Source organism: Piliocolobus tephrosceles, chromosome 13, assembly GCF_002776525.5.
Source record: "Piliocolobus tephrosceles isolate RC106 chromosome 13, ASM277652v3, whole genome shotgun sequence".
NCBI classification, from domain to species: Eukaryota; Metazoa; Chordata; class Mammalia; order Primates; family Cercopithecidae; genus Piliocolobus; species Piliocolobus tephrosceles.
Genome location: NC_045446.1, coordinates 47,432,462 through 47,449,567, shown reverse-complemented (window position 1 = coordinate 47,449,567; position 17,106 = coordinate 47,432,462). Strand labels below are relative to the sequence as shown.

The following is a 17,106-nucleotide window of genomic DNA, read 5'->3' as shown; positions in this document are numbered from 1 at the left end:
GGGAAGGGAAGGGAAGAGAAGAGAAGAGAAGAGAAGAGAAGAGAAGAGAAGAGAAGAGAAGAGAAGAGAAGAGAAGAGAAGAGAAGAGAAGAGAAAAGAGAAAACTTCTCATGTCCAACCTTTAGGCTGACTACAAGCAGTACAGTGAACAGGGTAAGAACTTGGGCTCTTGGAATCAGCCTGAGGTCCAAGGTGGACTCTGCCTCTTGCCCACTGGGTAACCCTGGGTAAATTACTCAACTTTCTCATGCTTTTATTTCCTCATATTTAAAATGGGACTATGGGTAAAAGTAGCATTTACCTTATAAGGCCACGTGAAGATGAAATGAGACATACACTGCTTAGAGCACAGCCTGGCATTTGTAGGGCTCAAAAGATGTCAGCTGATGTTACTGAAGGAGCAGTCACTTGAGCAACCTAGGGAGTTTGGCTGAAACAGCATTCTGGAAACTTTAAGACTCTTTTTCCTCCCTCCCCATCACAAATTTATAGGGAACTAAATACAAAACACAAGTAAGCCTGACCCCACCATATCTTGGGAAGTATAAGCACTGTCATTGGCCACAATTCCAATTACACATGAACGCTCCCTGTGGTCTCTGTCTACAGAATGGGACTAGCAGAACTAGCTGATGAACCAGTTTTCCCAGTGAAAGGTCTGAGTGGGTGAGTCAACCATTTACAGTGCAGTGAGACAGAGCTGTGGAAGTAGAGAAGAAGGATATTTAACCTGTCCAGAGGGCTCAGAGAAGGCTTCCCAGACAAGGTGACCTTGAGCAGAGAACTGAAGGACAAGTAAGAGGTGGGAAAGGGCATTCCAGGCTGTGGCTGAAGTTTAAGTAAAGGCCTATAGGCAAGAAAGGTCCTGGGGCCTTAGGCAATTGTATATGGCTAGAGGAAAGACATAAGATAGGAGTGGCTAAAAATGTGGCTGAAGATATAAGCTGGGGCCTCATGAATCACAATTGGCTTAATCAGCTGGGCACAGTGGCTCACGCCTGTAATCTCAGCACTTTGGGAGGCCAAGGCGGGTGGATCACCTGAGGTCAGGAGTTCGAGACCAGTCTGGCCAACATGGTGAAACCCCATCTCTACTAAAAATACAAAAAAAAAAAAAATTAGCTGGGCACAGTGGCAGGTGCCTGTAATCCCAGCTACCCGGAAGGCTACAGCAGGAGAATTGCCTGAACCTGGGAGGTGGAGGTTGCAGTGAGCCAAGATTATGCCATTGTACTCCAGCCTGGGTGACAAGAGCAAAACTGTCTCAAAAAAAAAAAAAGATTGGCTTTATCCTGAAAGCAATGGGGAACCACTGAAGGGCTTACTGTGGGAATACAACTGGAACAAGGGTGCAACTTAGGAAGAGCATAGAGGATGAACTGTAGGCTGCAGAGGAGTTCCAAGGCTGAATCAGCGACAGCTAATGCTTACAGAGCACTTACTATACACCAGGTCTTGCTACATAGTGTGCTCCCGAGGGGAGGGATGGTTGTGGCCCAGACAGAATAGTGGCAGCAAAAGTGGAGAGGAGGAGATGAATCTGATAGATATACAAAGAACAAAATTGAAAGGAGAGAGAAAAAAGGCAGCTCTTTCTTGGTGTCTTCTCATCCTATAATAATACACATGCTGATGCAAACTTGAGAATATAAGCCCTAAAAAAGCAAGGATTTTGTCCTACTCATTGCTGTATCCCTAGTATTTATTATACTACCCAATAGACAATCAGAGCGTGCAACAGAAGTTTATAAAATAGAACTACATAAGTGAAAAACCACGTCTCTTGGCATGTCTTCAGAATCTAGAGCAGGGACCTTAACATTTTTTATGGCATGGACACTTTCAACAGTTTGATAAATACTATGAACCTTTTCCAGACTGTTAAGCATGCAAAATAAGGGAAATCTATTATATTGAAATATAGTTCTTAAAATATTTTTTAAATGTGTGGTCTAGTGATGCAGGTGTTTGTTTACTAACGTTCTGCATAATAGATCTGGTGGCAGATGTAATAATTATTGTGATTTTAAAATGGTGATGAGCATAAATGATATTTCAAGATACCTGCAACAGCTGTAATGTGTTATGAAGATATCTATAGTTTCTATTGGTGACCAAGTCACAGGTACTGCTGATACACATTGTGACCTGCTTTCTTAATTGAAAGAAATGTTACCTTTCAGTTAAAGGTTAAAAAGTAGGCCAGGTACAGTGGATAGTCTGAACTATCTCCGACAATGTACCCTAGCACCAGTCTGAGAACTTCAGCTCTATATACGGAGAAGGACCAACATCAAAGGCAGGTATCAAGACCAGGCACAAAACACTGTGTATTCCTTGGTTTGCCCAAGAATATGGACCCTGAGCAGCAGCTGTATGTACAGAGAAGGACCAACATCAAAGGCAGGTATCAAGACCCAGCACAAAACACTGTGTATTCCTTGGTATGCCCAAGAATATGGACCCTGAGCAGCATGCCCCCAGGGCCTACCCTCTGGCCCCTAAAAGAAGGATGCTGCAACCCAAATGAAAAGATAACTCTTTCAGACTCACGAAATCATTGCCCTTTCTGGAGAACCATCTAAACACCACCAGATCTGTCTGTAGTAGCTTTTCTCTGCTCTCAGATCCTGAGGACCTCAAAGACCTCTCCCAAACGCATGATGCCTTCTGTCTCCCAGACAAAAGATTTAGGGAACACTCTCAGTAAAGTCTTTCTAAGATAAATGTTGAGAAAAGAAATCTAAGACAGATTAAAGATGTTTGCCTAGAATCTATGTTCACACCTCCAATGAAGTGTTAAGATAAAATATATATATATAGTTATGATATGTTACTTTAAGGATATGCCAAATGTTGTTCCCAAAACATCATATGCAACATCACTATCCCAATTGTTTGCCCAACTGGGCAGTGCTCAACTCTAGAAAAGAGAGTTTTCTAAGGAAGATTTTTCAGGCTGTAAAGGATGAATCTGAAAGCCACTGAACAAAATGTTTTCAGAGCCAGGAATAAGTTTCTAAAATGATACAATAAATGTCAATTCAAACCACCTTCTACCTCCTGCGATGTCTGTGCAGCAAGTGACCAAGATAAGACATGGGAGAAAAGCTAGGAAGAAGAGAAAATAATACAAAGTGGGAGCCCTATAAGAAAACTGAAAGAGAATAGAATTCAGGGCCAAGTCTGCCTCTGTCATCTTCCAGCTTTGTGACTTTGGGCAAGTTTCTTAAGCTCTCGTATCCTTCCCTCACCATGAGCATTAAATGAGGTCACATGTATAAAAGTACTTCCCAAATCATGTTTTAAAGATATAAGGCAACAGTATTCCACACATGAACGTGACACAGAGCAGTATCCCAGGATCACCAATTCTAGCAATTCTGGAGTGACACTCAGTAGCGTCACTCGAGGGAAAGAGAACAACTCAAACCTGTTGATGAGTAAAGCCACAGCATCAGCTCAGTTCTGTGCCTCCTTAGGAAGGAAAGGTAGAAGGAAGATGAGACTGACTTTCCAACCACCAGCACCACCATGGCTCCAGATCAAGGTGTTGATGGAGACTCTGACTGTGCAAGCCCCTCACAGATGAAGGACCAGCCGCAGACCAACAATTTCCTTTAACCCTTCCAGAGAATGGCAGGCATCTTACCTTGAACTTTCCCATGATCCTTTATCTACAGCTGGAAAGCATGACTTCTATTCAATCTGTTTTACTACCCACTGTCTAGTATTCATCTTGTGCCCCCAACATGGAAATGGCCAAGCAACAAGTATAGTGGGAGCAGGAGCCCCTACTCCAGCTTGAAGTGTATGACACTGCCTCATATCTTAAGCAGCCAAGAGAGGGCTGTGCCCTGTGGCGACTGGCACCAAGGGCTGCTTGCTTCAGTGCTCTCTAGGATGTCCACTCTGCCTAGGACACCAACTGCCAGTAAAGTGGATCTTCTATCCACCCCACCCTTACCTTCCCTGGGGGACCCAAGATCTTAACACCTGCAGTGAAGGAAATCCATGGAGGCCACCAACAGAAAAGACCTCAGGACTCCCTACGTTTGAGCCTAAACACACCTTCCAAGAGCCTCCACACCTGACAGGTGCTACCGGGCGAAACTGCCATTAATTATCATGGCCTCACTCAGCCCAAATGGTACAGACACAGAACAAGTAGGAATGGGGTTTTACTGGTAAAGGGATCTGCCTGGAAATCTTCTATGATACAGAAGATAAACCAAATTTCATTCTAATTGCTTTTCAACCAGATAAACAAAGTGGGCAAAGCTGACAGCCTCTTCAACACGCAGGCCTCTAACCTTCAATGTGAGTTTTCATAATATAATGGATATAAACCCCTTATGAGGGGTCACCAGTTGCACGAAATGGCTGGATGGTAGGCTGGCTGAGTACAGTGATAAGATAGCTCAAGAAGGGCTTCGATAGGTAACCACAAGACTGGCAGTGACAGGAAGGAGTGGTCTGAATACTTGAACATGGCTTGGTGACTCCAAAGCTTAGAGTCAAATGACAGTACTGGTCATGTGATATTATTCTTGTTTAAATAACTTACAACTTTGTTAACCTGAATCTGACACTCTCTAGCTTCTTAGCTTCTTCCCCCTCCTGACAAAAGCAACTGCTTTTATGAAAGCATTTTGAAAACACAGTTTCTTTAGACAGAATGGCTGCATTAGGGTGTAGGGGCAGTACCTTAAAGGAGTATTTGCGGCTTATGCGATCCTCAGGGGCCACAGGCGAGATCACGTAGCTGGGCAAGGGAATGCTCCCAAGGACCGCTTCTTCTCGGCTGTCTTTGAATGGAAAAACGCATCAGAACAACCTTCTGGGCAGCTTCCCTGGGCTCATCCGTCCCACTGTTTCCAGAACTTCAGCCAAGTTGTTTCCTCCCCTTGTAATGTCCATCCTCCCCTGACCCACACACAGGCAAAGCTCTCCCCATTCTTTTTTTTTTTTTTTTTTTGAGATGGAGTCTCGCTCTTGTTGCCCAAGCTGGAGTGCAAGGGCACGATCTCAGTTCACTGCAACCTCTGCCTCCTGGGTTCAAGCGATTCTCTTGCCTCAGCCTCCCAAGTAGCTGGGATTACAGGCGCCCCCCCACCACGCCTGTCTAATTTTTGTATTTTTAGTGGAGACAGGGTTTCACCATGTTGGCCAGGCTGGTCTCGAAGGCCTGACCTCAGTGATCCATCTGCTTGGCCTCCCAAAGTGCTGGGATTACAGGCATGAGCCATAGTACCCGGCCAGCTCTACCCATTCTTAAAAGCGTATCTCCTCTCTCTCTTCTAAGAAGCCTCCTCAGATTCTCCCATGATGGAATTCACTTCTCAGTCCCCCTGAACTGCTTTGAAAGCACCAATAGCAGTCTAGCCTTATCTTAAAAGTAAGCTCTTTCTCCACATTTTGAGACTTCCCTCTTAACAACACATAGTCCCTAACTTTATGTTCTGGGGCTCCATAGAAGCTCAGATGGCCAATTCAATTCACCAGTTGCCCATCCAACGTCCAATAAATCCAGATGACAGGTTACAAAATACAATCAATGATCCACACTTCTCATTTCTCCAGAGTACCTCAAAGACAGACCTATGTCCCAACAGAAACGGAAATGACTCTGAATCTTGAGACCCTTAGTAGCAGGCAAACTGGATTCTATTTACTTTAACCCAACAGATTGAACTTCCTGTGTCAGGACTGGTAAAACTGAAGTCATCAACCATCCACATATGTAAAACTGAACACTTTGGCAGGGTAATAAGCTACTTGTTAGCTCACCTTTGTAGTAAAATAAGCAGTAATCAGCAAGCACAAACCACCTCCTTTTCCACAGCCTCATCCCAGAACTGTCCTGCAAAGCAAAGAAAACTAGTCAGGGTCATATCTGGGCATACTGTTGTCCCTTTCCAAGAATGTACAACCTGATTCCAGAACCAAATATTTGCCCATATTCACTCTTTCTTTTAATAAATAAAAACCATTTTATTGAATAACCATTCTTTGAACAGGACATTAGAACTTAGATTAAATGATGGTTTATCCTAAGGAAGCAGGGTTTTTATTTTTGTCTCTTAGAAACAAATTAATGTATAATATTATAAGCCACTTTCTTCTAGAAAGTAAATTAAGAAAGGAATCGGTTCTTAACAAAAAGGTTTTTGTTTGTTTATTATTTAGGTGGCTACGCTATAAAATACCTTCATTTATGCTGACTGGAAAACTGAATTTACATTGAACTATTAAAAAGAGTTTAAGTTACCTAATGAATTAAGTGAGGCAAAGTTCTCATTAGACTATGCTCAGTTCTGTGCCATATAGGATGTATTCTGCTGTTGTGTTTTCCTTCCATTCAATATAAAAGGATTTGGATTCTCTTTGCTATCAAATTGTCTCATAAGAAAAATCTGTCTCTATTCATCTGAAATGTAAATGTTTGTATTTATCAATAATGTTTTAAATTATTGTGAATATTTTTTAAAAACATGGCAAAGGCAGAAAAACAGAATGTTTTAGGGTGAGTGTTCTCTCAAACCTAGGAAAACCTCAGAGCATCTTTTAGTTTTAGAGATGGCTGTTCACATCTGTAATCCCAGTGTTTTGAGAGGCTGAGGCAGGAAGATCGCCTGAGGCTAGGAATTCGAGACCAGCCTGGGCAACATAGTGATAACCCATCTGTACAAAATTTTTTTTTAATTAAAAAAATAGAGATGGCTGTTAAATTGTCTTCCTTCTGCAGAAGTTTTTGACAAGCTTGAAAAAAATCTAACAATTTCTAAACTGAAATACAACATGAGGATTGTTCCTCCTCTACTTACTAAAATGCTAAAAGCAAATTTAACTTGATGATTTCAACTGTTTATCAGTTTTACCTTCTGCAAATCAAGAGATGATAAATCAGTTTTACCTTCTGCAAATCAAGCACATGATATTTGCTTTGTCTGGAGACCTCTTATCTATGCTTCCATGCCTGGTTCAAATATCACTTCCTCCAGGAAGCCTTTCTGGACAACCCCCAGTATAGATACTCTCTGTTGTGTGTCCACAGCACACAGATCCCTTTGGTTACAGCACAGCCAAAGGGCCTGGGCTAGGTGTTGGGAATTATTTACAAATACTTCCGTCTCTCTCCATATGTCAAAGGAGCATCCTTTGTTTAATGGGGACAGGGATGCAAACAGAAGAAGTCAGAGGGTTAAATGACTCAAGTGAGAAAAAGACAAGGGTAAATGTAAGAAAAAAGGCAGGACAGGACTGTGAGGGGCAAGTGGGAGCAAGAGAGGGTGGTACCAGGAGTGTCCAACAGAAGAGGCAGGGAGCTGTTGCAGCTGCCATAGGGCCAGAGTTGCAGAGGACGATTTTAAGGGGACTTTTGGGATTTCTCCTGTGTGCTATGCAATGTAATGCCCTCCTCTGTCTTCCCACAAAGCTTCACCAAAACTTACATTGCAGCTCTGACATTTTTGGATGTTATGCTAGGTGAGAGACAGGGCTGGGTGACAATGTGACAAGTGAGACATATGCTATCTGCTTCTCCTGGTAGCTGATGAGCTCCTCAAGGGCAGGAACCACGTTTCTCTTGATACTTGCTCTTAGCAGCTTAGGACATGGCAGGCACTTTGCAGAATAGATGAATGAATGACCGGCAAGGAGAGAAGAAGAGCAAAAGAGATAGGGTCTCTAGCTCTGGGAACTCGCAACCCAGCCATGAACAGAGGACCCCAGGCAGGTCAACTGGCAGTAGGGATTCCAATGAAGAATGACCTCAGCCCACAGAGCCGACAGGACTTCCTTACTGAATGCATGTGGGGGAAGGAGGATCTGGTAATAGTGCTGCGGTTTCCAACCTGAGTTCCTGGGAGAATGGTGGTAACATTACTAGGATCTGGAGAAAGCAGCCCTGGGGAAATGGTAGGCCAGGGTGGCGAGGAGATAATGAGCTGAGTTTGGCTGAATTGGAATTTGAGATGCTAGGTGGATATGTATGCTAGACAAGGGGGAGAGGAAAAGATGAAAATTTTCAGCCAAATAATAACAAAGAATCTTTGACATCAGGAAGGCCAGGGCAAGTAGAGGACTGGCAGGAAGGCTGGATTCAGGCTGACCACCCACACTGCGGCCTGGGCCCCAGGGCAGCCAATAGCACCAGGGGCCAAAGTGGTCAAGTGGGTTTTGGGAGAGAAGCTGTAACCATTGAGCAGACAGTTCACTCATAAGAACAAACAGCAAACAATGCAGTGCAGCAGGTAGAATCCAGCTGCCTCAGACAAACTCAGTAACAGAAAGCTTATGTGCCCATCCCTAGCTTCCTGGGGCCTGGGAAAGGAGAGAACTCAGTCAGAGCCATTTCCTCCACAATTCTCACTCCTTGGCATCCTCACCTGCTTGTGCAGCCAGCCCCTCACCACCACGGGAACATTGGGGTTCCTCCGAATGGCCTGGTCTCTCTTCCCAAAGCTGTGGACTTTATTGCTGGACTTTATGAGCTACGAAAAAGCAGACTGAATTTTAGCAGCAGGGAATTTAAGGTGACATAAAAAAGCACTTGTATGTTAGGAGGACCGTCGGCTCTCTCTGCCTCACTCTTAACGGCAGCACCCTTTGATCAAATGAACAGCCAGGAGACAGGGAATGGGCGTGCACATGGCCACAGCATTCTAACTAAAAGGCAAGCCCAAGACCTGGCAAACCTCCCAGCTGGGTCACAGAAAAAAAAATTAAAAGGAATTTTTCAATCAACTTTCAGCAGCAGCTGTTGGCTATAATATATTCCGTGGTTTTCTGAAGCAAAGCTAATTTTTGGTCACAGCTTTTTGCCAATTTCCAGATATTTACCCTTCCTATCTGGGTTCATCCCTCGGCACTCTCCTCCTCTCCTCAATGCTGGTTCTTTTCCCTGATCCTTAGTGTTTCTACACCTGGAGCACAAAAACTTCTGGGTCCTTCCCAAGGCCACCCTTTCTCAGGGCCTCATGTCACCAAATCTCTCCAGGCTCTCTTTAACACACAGCTACATGTAAACAGAAATGTGGCCCTCCCAACCACACGAGGAAAGTGAAGAACATGCTCAAGGACCTAGACACCGGTGCTGGATCTGTCAGCAATCACCTGTTTTGTTGCCCAAGGGACATATCCCTCTTGGCCTCAATTTCCTAATCTGTCATTTGGGAAGAACACTTCTATGGGTCTCTCTCACAAAACTATAGTGAAGATCAAATGGACTTCTGGTTACAAAGGGGCTTGGCAAAATATAAAAGAGAGGAAGGAAGGAACAAGTGGCCAGGAGCTCACCTTGGGTCCAGGCTTGGCCTCCAGGGTGGAGGCGGTCCCAGCCGTGGATGTTTCACTGACCATGCTGGACGGTCTTTGGTTTCTCTCTTGCTTCGACATATGTGGATTCAGCCTGTGGAGAGACAGGGGATTCCAGTGAGTAAGAGCTGAGCTGCAGAGTAGGAAGTGCAGTAAGATCAGCTTCAGGTAGGAATTGTTGCTGGGCCTTAGAAAACCCAACCCTGATTGTTTGGAGGCTGCCTGACTCCAGACTGCAGCCAGAGGGCTGCGATGTCTAGCCTGCCCGTATATTTCAGGGAATCAAGAGGATGACAGACAGGCACATCTCCACAGCCTGACACCCCAACAAAGGAGGACAGACTGTCATCCCTGCTGTTGTCTGGAAGTCCCCACACTCACTCTCTTAATCAGGTGTCTGTGACAACTGCCCCATCTGATGGGCATGCACAGATGTGCCACTCTTCTCAGCACGCAAGAGCAATCCATGCCCTCACACACACCTCCATTTCCCTGGCTCCCGAAAGAAGCTGTTTATAATTAGTAACAAGAAATCACTTGGCGCACACAACCACACCCCCAGATACACACAGAGAATCCCTTACATAAATGCCAGTGGGGCTTGTCTCCCAAAATAGACTACTCAACAAAGAGTCCTATTCTGGGAACACTCCATTTGCCCCAAAATAGAGCTATCAGAGATATTAACCCATTGTGCTATGCCTGGAGAGCAGGAAGAAATGAAATAAGCCTTGGGCCCCCAGTAAGAATCTCTGGGGATGCTAAATCCCAGACACATGGAACTTCTCACCAAGAAGCTGCCCTGGGATGGCCAACTTTCTGGGAGCATCTTAGTGTGACACTCAAGAGCCACTGAAGAGTCCTCCTCACCTGCCTCCGCAGATCCCCAGCATTTGCCAGTCTTTCAAGGCAGTGGTGACAAATCCCTCTTCACAAATCCAGTACCTATTCCTAGACAGCTGGATGCCTGATGCGAAGACCCTGCTAAGTCCAGGATCAGCAAGCCTTCCTCAAAGTGGAAGTCTCCACGTTCTGTCCACTGCTCCGATAGGCAACAGAATCCAGGTCATTGGAGACCAGGCAGACCACAGAAAACTGAGGCTCTGTGCCTGAAGAGTGGAAAAAATCTGCTTTGGAGGCCTGGGCAAGGACTCCGAGGAGATGGAGCTAGAGGATCCAGGCAGGACGCAGCTGACAAAGCAGCATTCAGAAAGTCCTTCACACGAACACTTTTAGACCAATGCAATGAGGGAACATCCTAGTTTCCACCATGGAAATACACTGTTTTCTTCGAAGACCCTGCTGCTCAAAAGATAAGTGATCCTTTCTGTGCCCTGAAACAGAGCCCAATATCCTACACCACAAGGGAAGTTCTCTGCAGAAGTAGCCGTGACTACTGCACTTCCCAAGCAATGCCAGCAGCAGGACCACTGTAGCAGGCACCAGCTTCCCAAAGGGCTGGGCCCTGTGGGATGCTTGGCAGCTGGAGACGCAAGTCCTACCAGGCAGAAAGAGCACTGGCTCCTTATCAGTTCAGACACTCACTCCAGATTCCACGCCCCCGGCCTCCAACCCAGCCAGACTTTTGTTGCTGCTCCCCACTCAGAGGGAGAATGTCACCACATTTGCTGTTGGCAGAGGCTGTATGCAGCAAGATAACTGCTGATCAGGGGCAGGAAGGGGGCCCAAAAGGCTGCCTTGTCCACCCCCTTTCTCCAGACAGAACTATGTCCAAAACATCCCGGAACCTGGTCTTGCCTGACTCTTCAGATTTCTGGAGGGTCAGACAAGGAAAAAGAGCTCTCAGGTTGCTTCAGTTATGGCAGCTGTATCTCTAAGCTAAAATTCAGGATACAAGATCCAACGATAAAAAAGTTTTCTTTGAAAAAAAAAATTTTTTTTTTTTTGAGATGGAGTTTGCTCTGTTGCCCAGGCTGGAGCGCAGTGGCATGATCTCGGCTCACTGTAACTTCCGCCTCCTGGGTTCAAGTGATTCTCCTCCCTCAGCCTCCCAAGTAGCTAGTATTGCAGGCACTTGCCACCAAGCCCAGCTAATTTTTGTATTTTTAGTAGAGACAGGGTTTCACCATGTTGGCCAGGCTGGTCTCAAACTCCTAACCTCAGGTGATTCACCTGTCTTGGCCTCCCAAAGTGCCGGGATTACAGGTGTGAGCCACAGCACCTGGCCTGTTTGGGATTTTATCAAATGTAATTTGTTCCCACTTAAGACATTATAGGCTTATTACAGAATATTTGAGAACTATAAGAAAAAACTGAGAGAAAAACATCACCCATAGTCCAGCTACTGAAAGGAAAACCATTTGTAACACTTGGTATAGTTACATCCATCCTTTTTATATGCCTGGGTTTTCTGCAGGGGAAGGGGGTGGGGAGAAAAAGGGTGGTTTTTTGTTTACATAAAATCAAAATTATATATGTGACTTTACATCTTCATTTTTAAAACTTATTGTAATTTAAATACTTTCTCCATTAGTTTAAGCCAGTTTAATGTCATTTCAAATAACTGCATCATATTCCATCAACTAGATGTGCCATTCCACCTCTGTAGGACAAAGAAAAGACCATCTGGATTTGTGACTGGTCAGGAAATCCAGGACAGATAGCTACTCTTGCCATTTTTACACCTTACAATCTTTAACAATTTTTTTTTTTAAGACGGAGTTTTGCTCTTGTTGAGCAGGCTGGAGTGCAACGGTGCAATCTTGGCTCACTGCAACCCCTGCCTACCAGGTTCAAGTGATTCTCCTGCCTCAGCCTACCGAGTAGCTGGGATTACAGGCACGCGCCACCACACCTGGCTAATTTTGTACTTTTAGTAGAGAGGGGGTTTCACCACATTGGTCAGGCTGGTCTCTAACTCCTGACCTCAAGTGATCCACCTGCCTCAGCCTCCCAAAGTGCTGGGATTAGAGGTGTGAGCCACCACAGCCAGCCTAAAAAAATTATTTTAAACCATCTCACCAGTGCAGTATAAAGAACCGTATAATCTTGATATTTAACTTGACACGCCCCAAACCTGCATATTCTAACCCCACGTCTCCTCCCCACCCTAGCTTCTGGGATGCTAGCTGGCTGGGGAGCTACTCCCAGCTAGTAATACGGAAAGAAAGATGACTTCCCTGCAGCGTTGTAAGTGAGGAAACAGAGTACAACTCCCGCCTAGGGAGCCAGGTATAAACAGATTTTGGCTAGAGAATGACTGGTTATGGCCCCAACACTGGACATCAGTGAGGGGCAGTGATGGGTAAGGGGTGGGGAAATATGAAAACACACATGAAGACAGCTCGACTCCTCATGGTCTATACCGCTCAGCCACACCCATAGAAAGCTTATTAGGAGACATGACTAAAGTTCAAACTGCATATGCCCCAGGGAAGGGGCTGTGTTGTCTACAAACAGGGAGGATGTCTTTACCAAGGCCCTCCATGAGCAGGGACAGCTCCCAACTCAAGGCATAGACTCAATTCATACTTGGCATCCCTGACCTGGCTCTTTGAAAGGAAAAGGCACACACAGCTACCCACTTGTCCAAGTAACAAGGTCAGCCTTCAGAGGATGTTTCTTTGAGGCTCTCAGTGTAGAACATGATCTCTCAGGTTTTCTAAGGATGACTATGACTTTTGGAAATAACTAAAAGTTATCTGGAATTATAACTAGTTAAAAATATGGTGGTCATGCTTGGGGATACCATTTGGTATCCAAAAGCAGGGATATGAAAAAAGTCTCAAAAACAATTTTCTCACTTGGCTGAAAACCTGGCTCTGATGGAAACTTCTAGTGGTGGTTTACCGCAATGGGTAATGAGCAATAGGACATCAACAGTGCATGTGTATAGCCTCCCGAAGAGACAACACTGAAAGGAACATCACTTGGATGTGGGCATTCTGATACATTCGCTTCAGCCAGTTACATCCCACAGGCATGTTTCCCATTAAGAGCCTGGTGGGCAGACAACAATTTGTCCTCAACTCCTCAGAATGAGTGTACTCTGCTGATGAGCCTCACCTAAGAACAGAGTCTCATCTAAAAACCGTCTCCTCTTCCCAGAGAAGAGCCTGTGCCCCTGAGCTGAGCAACCTTGAAAGGCATTCAGTTCCCAGCAGCATGCCCTCAGGCACAGAGTCACGGAGACCCCTGGGAGAGGAGACCTAAAAACCTGCACATGCAGACTGCTGCTGTCCTCAAATAAAACCTATTAACTTAAAAGCCTGTTTGCCAGGTTTCTGTGTTATCGGAAATCCCAAAGTACAATGGGATGATTTGAACAAAGACTTCCCTCTCCCTAGTTTGGGCTACATGAATGCTGATTATTTTGCTGGAGGGATGTGGGCTGAAGATGAAAACAGTGAGCTAGAGTTTGAATCCAACCTCCTCCCATCTGAAATGAACAAAAGAACTTAGGACTAGACAAAATGAGTCTGGAGAAACCCAGTTGGAAAGTGACTTGATTTTCCTCTGAACTTGTCAAGGATGTGTGCAGTGAGCCTGAGCAGGAAGACACTTTCTCTGTCCCTATCTATAAAAGGAGTGCTTCTGCTTCCTGCATATTCGGGACTAAACGCATATGACACTGACAGATGTAGTAAGAGAGGTTACAGATACAGAAGCTTTTTTTTTTTCTGTTGGGTCTGAAATTAGGTGGGTTTTGTCAATAGGATTTGGTTAATGGGAGCCTCTCAATGAACAGTGTGAGCTGAAGCAGAATGAAGGAATCAGAGCAAGATGTCTATGATGCTGCAATAAGTGGTAACCAAGACAATGATCCCCACCTCTTCAGGACAGGTACACAGAGTCAAGCAAGCAGAGGGATTAGGCTGTACTTGTTGAGCACCTACTGCATGCATGCCAGGCACTTGGCCTGCATCATCTCACTTAACCCTGCCAAGTCAGTTTTAGTATCTCTATTTATAGAGGAGGAAACTAAGGCTCATAGAGACAAATAACTTATTCGAGATAGAAATTGGACTCCAAAACCTGGGCTTTGCCACAGAAAGAGCCTATGGCAAGTCCCAAGGTCTGAGAGAAGCAGACTTTTGCTTCTTTCAGCCCTAAGACCAACCCCCAGGGTCAAGGAAATCTTGTGGTGGTAGAAACAGCAAGAGCCCAGAATAACTGGATCTCAGCCCAGTCCTGCAGCTTACTGACTCCTCCACAAGTCACATCAGTTCTCTGGACCTTGGTTTCCAGTTTTGCAAAATAAGTGGAAACCACCTCTCATCTCACAAAGTAGTTGTGTGGATTGAAATGACACTGAAAGCCATAAAGCACCCGTGATATACAAAGCATTATTTGGAACTGTTACCAGCAAAGACCCCAGAATTTAAATCCCAGCTACACTTTATTTCCAAGGCATATGTCTCCAGAAAGCTCAAGGTGCCAAACCATTATCTTCTAAACAACAGTCATTGCCTATAAACATCCCAATAGCATTTTATAAATAAAAAAAAAAATTGTTTAAAGCACAGTAATTCTGTAGCTGGAGGATTAGGTTTCCATTCTTTCCCCAGAACAGTAATGTCAAGAATCATCAAGGGCTAAGAGCAGTGGCTCCATGCCTATAAACCTAGCACTTCGGGAGGCTGAGGCGGGAGGATCACCTGAGGCCAGGAGTTCAAGACCAGTCTGGTCTTGAGACTGGTCTCTATTAAAATTAAAAAAAAAAAAAAAAATCAGCTAGGCGCAGTGGCTCACACCCATAATCTCAGGCCAAGGCAGGCGGATCGCTTGAGCTAAGGAGCTCAAGACCTGGGCAACATAATGAGGCCCCGTTTCTATGAAAAATTAAAAAATTGGCCGAGAGTGGTGGTGCACGCCTGTAGTCCCAGCTACTTGGGAGGCTGAGGCACAAGAACTGCTTGAACCTGGGAGGCAGAGGTTGTAGTGAGCCAAGATCACACCACTTCACTCCAGCCTTGGCACAGAGTGAGACTCGGTCTCATTCATTAAATAAATAAGTCATCAACACTATGATGGGAGGTTAGAAAGTTACAAGGAAACACAAATCTTTTACTGAGAACACCTTATTAAATGACACCTTTATCCCATTAATTCCTGGGAAAACTGGCCCCCAAAGTCATGCTCTGTCCTCAAGGAACCTACACACAGAAAGCTCAGCTAAAACAACTGATATAGAGGAAAAATAAATGAGAAGAGGGCACACTCACAAACACCAGCACATTTTTTTAGTAGCTTACACCCATCAGCTAAGGGTTTGGGGAAAGCAGTGCACAATGAAAACTAGGAAACAAAAGAAAGCTCTTATCCCAAACAGGCAGACACCTCCCTCCACACCCCCTCTTCTCAGAGAAAGAGACACACACAGACAGACCGCCAACGCTCACTGTAAACTCCCAACACCCTGGGGGAGGCTGTCTGACATGGGTTTTCATTCAGCAACTGTGGCTTCATTACTCAACTATTGCTTACTGTGTTCCTTCTCCTTCCCCCTCAAGTCCTTTCTTGAACACAGGCTGCAGTTCCTCACCCCACTCTACTCCAGGAGCTAGAAACCAGCCCAAACAGCAGCCCCTCACCTGGCATGAAAATAACCCCATAAGCACTGTGTGCCGCCATCCCCACCTCCCCATGCCTGTTCCCCAAATCGGAGTATTGCTCCGAACCTGGTACAACTCCTTGTTCTGTTGTATGACCCTGGGCCAGTCTCTTCTAATCAGTGTCTCTGGTGAGCCCTCTTCTAGCCTATCTGCTCCTCCTAGCTTAACAAGCAGCTACTTCTCTCATTAGACAATGACATTTTTCATTGGAGATCTGAGCACATCCAAGACTAGGGGGAGGTAAAAGAAGAGGAAAAGAAAGGAAGTCACAGGAAGAAACAAAATTACTACTTACAGGAAGCAGCTTCCCTTCCTCACACAGCAAAGCCACCACTGCAGCATTTTTGCCCAGCACAGACAGAGCCAAAGACATGGTTGCTGTGTGGCAATGACTGCATCCCCAATGCCAATGCCCTTCAAAACGGCAATACCAAAGGCCCAGCCAACACCCAGGTGTTTGAATGAACTAAAGGCCCCATCATCATCTCTTCCCCTACCTGTGACCGTCACAGACACTGTCTCCTAGTCCAGGGAAGAAAACTGAACAGTCAAGTTTCTGGATCTGCTTGCCAGGTGTTTCCATTTTTCCTCGTTTTTCTGCTACCATGGCAACCAAATACAACAGGCAAAGCTAGCCCAAGACTGCCAGCATCTAGAGACAAGGTGCTGGCTATATCAGCTGCAGACAGCAAAGCATCAGCCTCACAGCCCAGGGCTCAGCAGATGAGCAACAGGACAGACTCCTATGGGAGTTCAGGAGCAACTCCCCTCTCCAGTGCTCTAAATCTCATTGCCTGCTTTACCAACTTGTAGCTGCAAGAGGAACAGGAGACAGCCATCTCCTAGCAGCAAGTGATACCCCACCCCCAAACTCATAATCGGCACATGCCATAGAAGAGTCTCACCCTGCAACCTGCAAAATGAACCACCTTTAGCAAAGAGGTAAAAGATCTGGAAGATAATTCTTACCTTTGGAAAGACAGTATCTTTTTTAAGTGCTATCCTCCAAACACCACTCACAACATTCCAGGAAATTCCAACTTGCATTTCTTTTCCAAAATTCCAATGAGAAAACTGAAGGCTGCTCAAACCTCAATGGAAACAACAAGCTAACCCCCTGGGATGCTAGGAAAGGTAGGTCAAGCAAGGGCACCCTCCAGGTTTGGAACCTCCAGCTGCATATCTTGCAGCTGGCGTCTCAGCACACAAGCGG

At 45.3% G+C, this 17,106-nt stretch overlaps 1 protein-coding gene across 2 annotated transcripts in view; it reads right to left on the bottom strand.

The window, feature by feature from the left end:
* Nucleotides 1-17,106, bottom strand: part of PLEKHA7 (pleckstrin homology domain containing A7) — a 232,345-nt gene that overhangs the window by 68,319 nt on the left and 146,920 nt on the right. For both annotated transcript variants that reach the window (XM_026454036.2, XM_023230894.3), the window contains exons 5-8: nucleotides 9,301-9,412; nucleotides 8,391-8,495; nucleotides 5,791-5,863; nucleotides 4,708-4,808 (exon numbers count right to left, since the gene is read on the bottom strand). In XM_026454036.2, coding sequence (XP_026309821.1) covers nucleotides 4,708-4,808; nucleotides 5,791-5,863; nucleotides 8,391-8,495; nucleotides 9,301-9,412 — 391 coding nt within the window. The remainder of the gene's footprint in view (nucleotides 1-4,707; nucleotides 4,809-5,790; nucleotides 5,864-8,390; nucleotides 8,496-9,300; nucleotides 9,413-17,106) is intronic.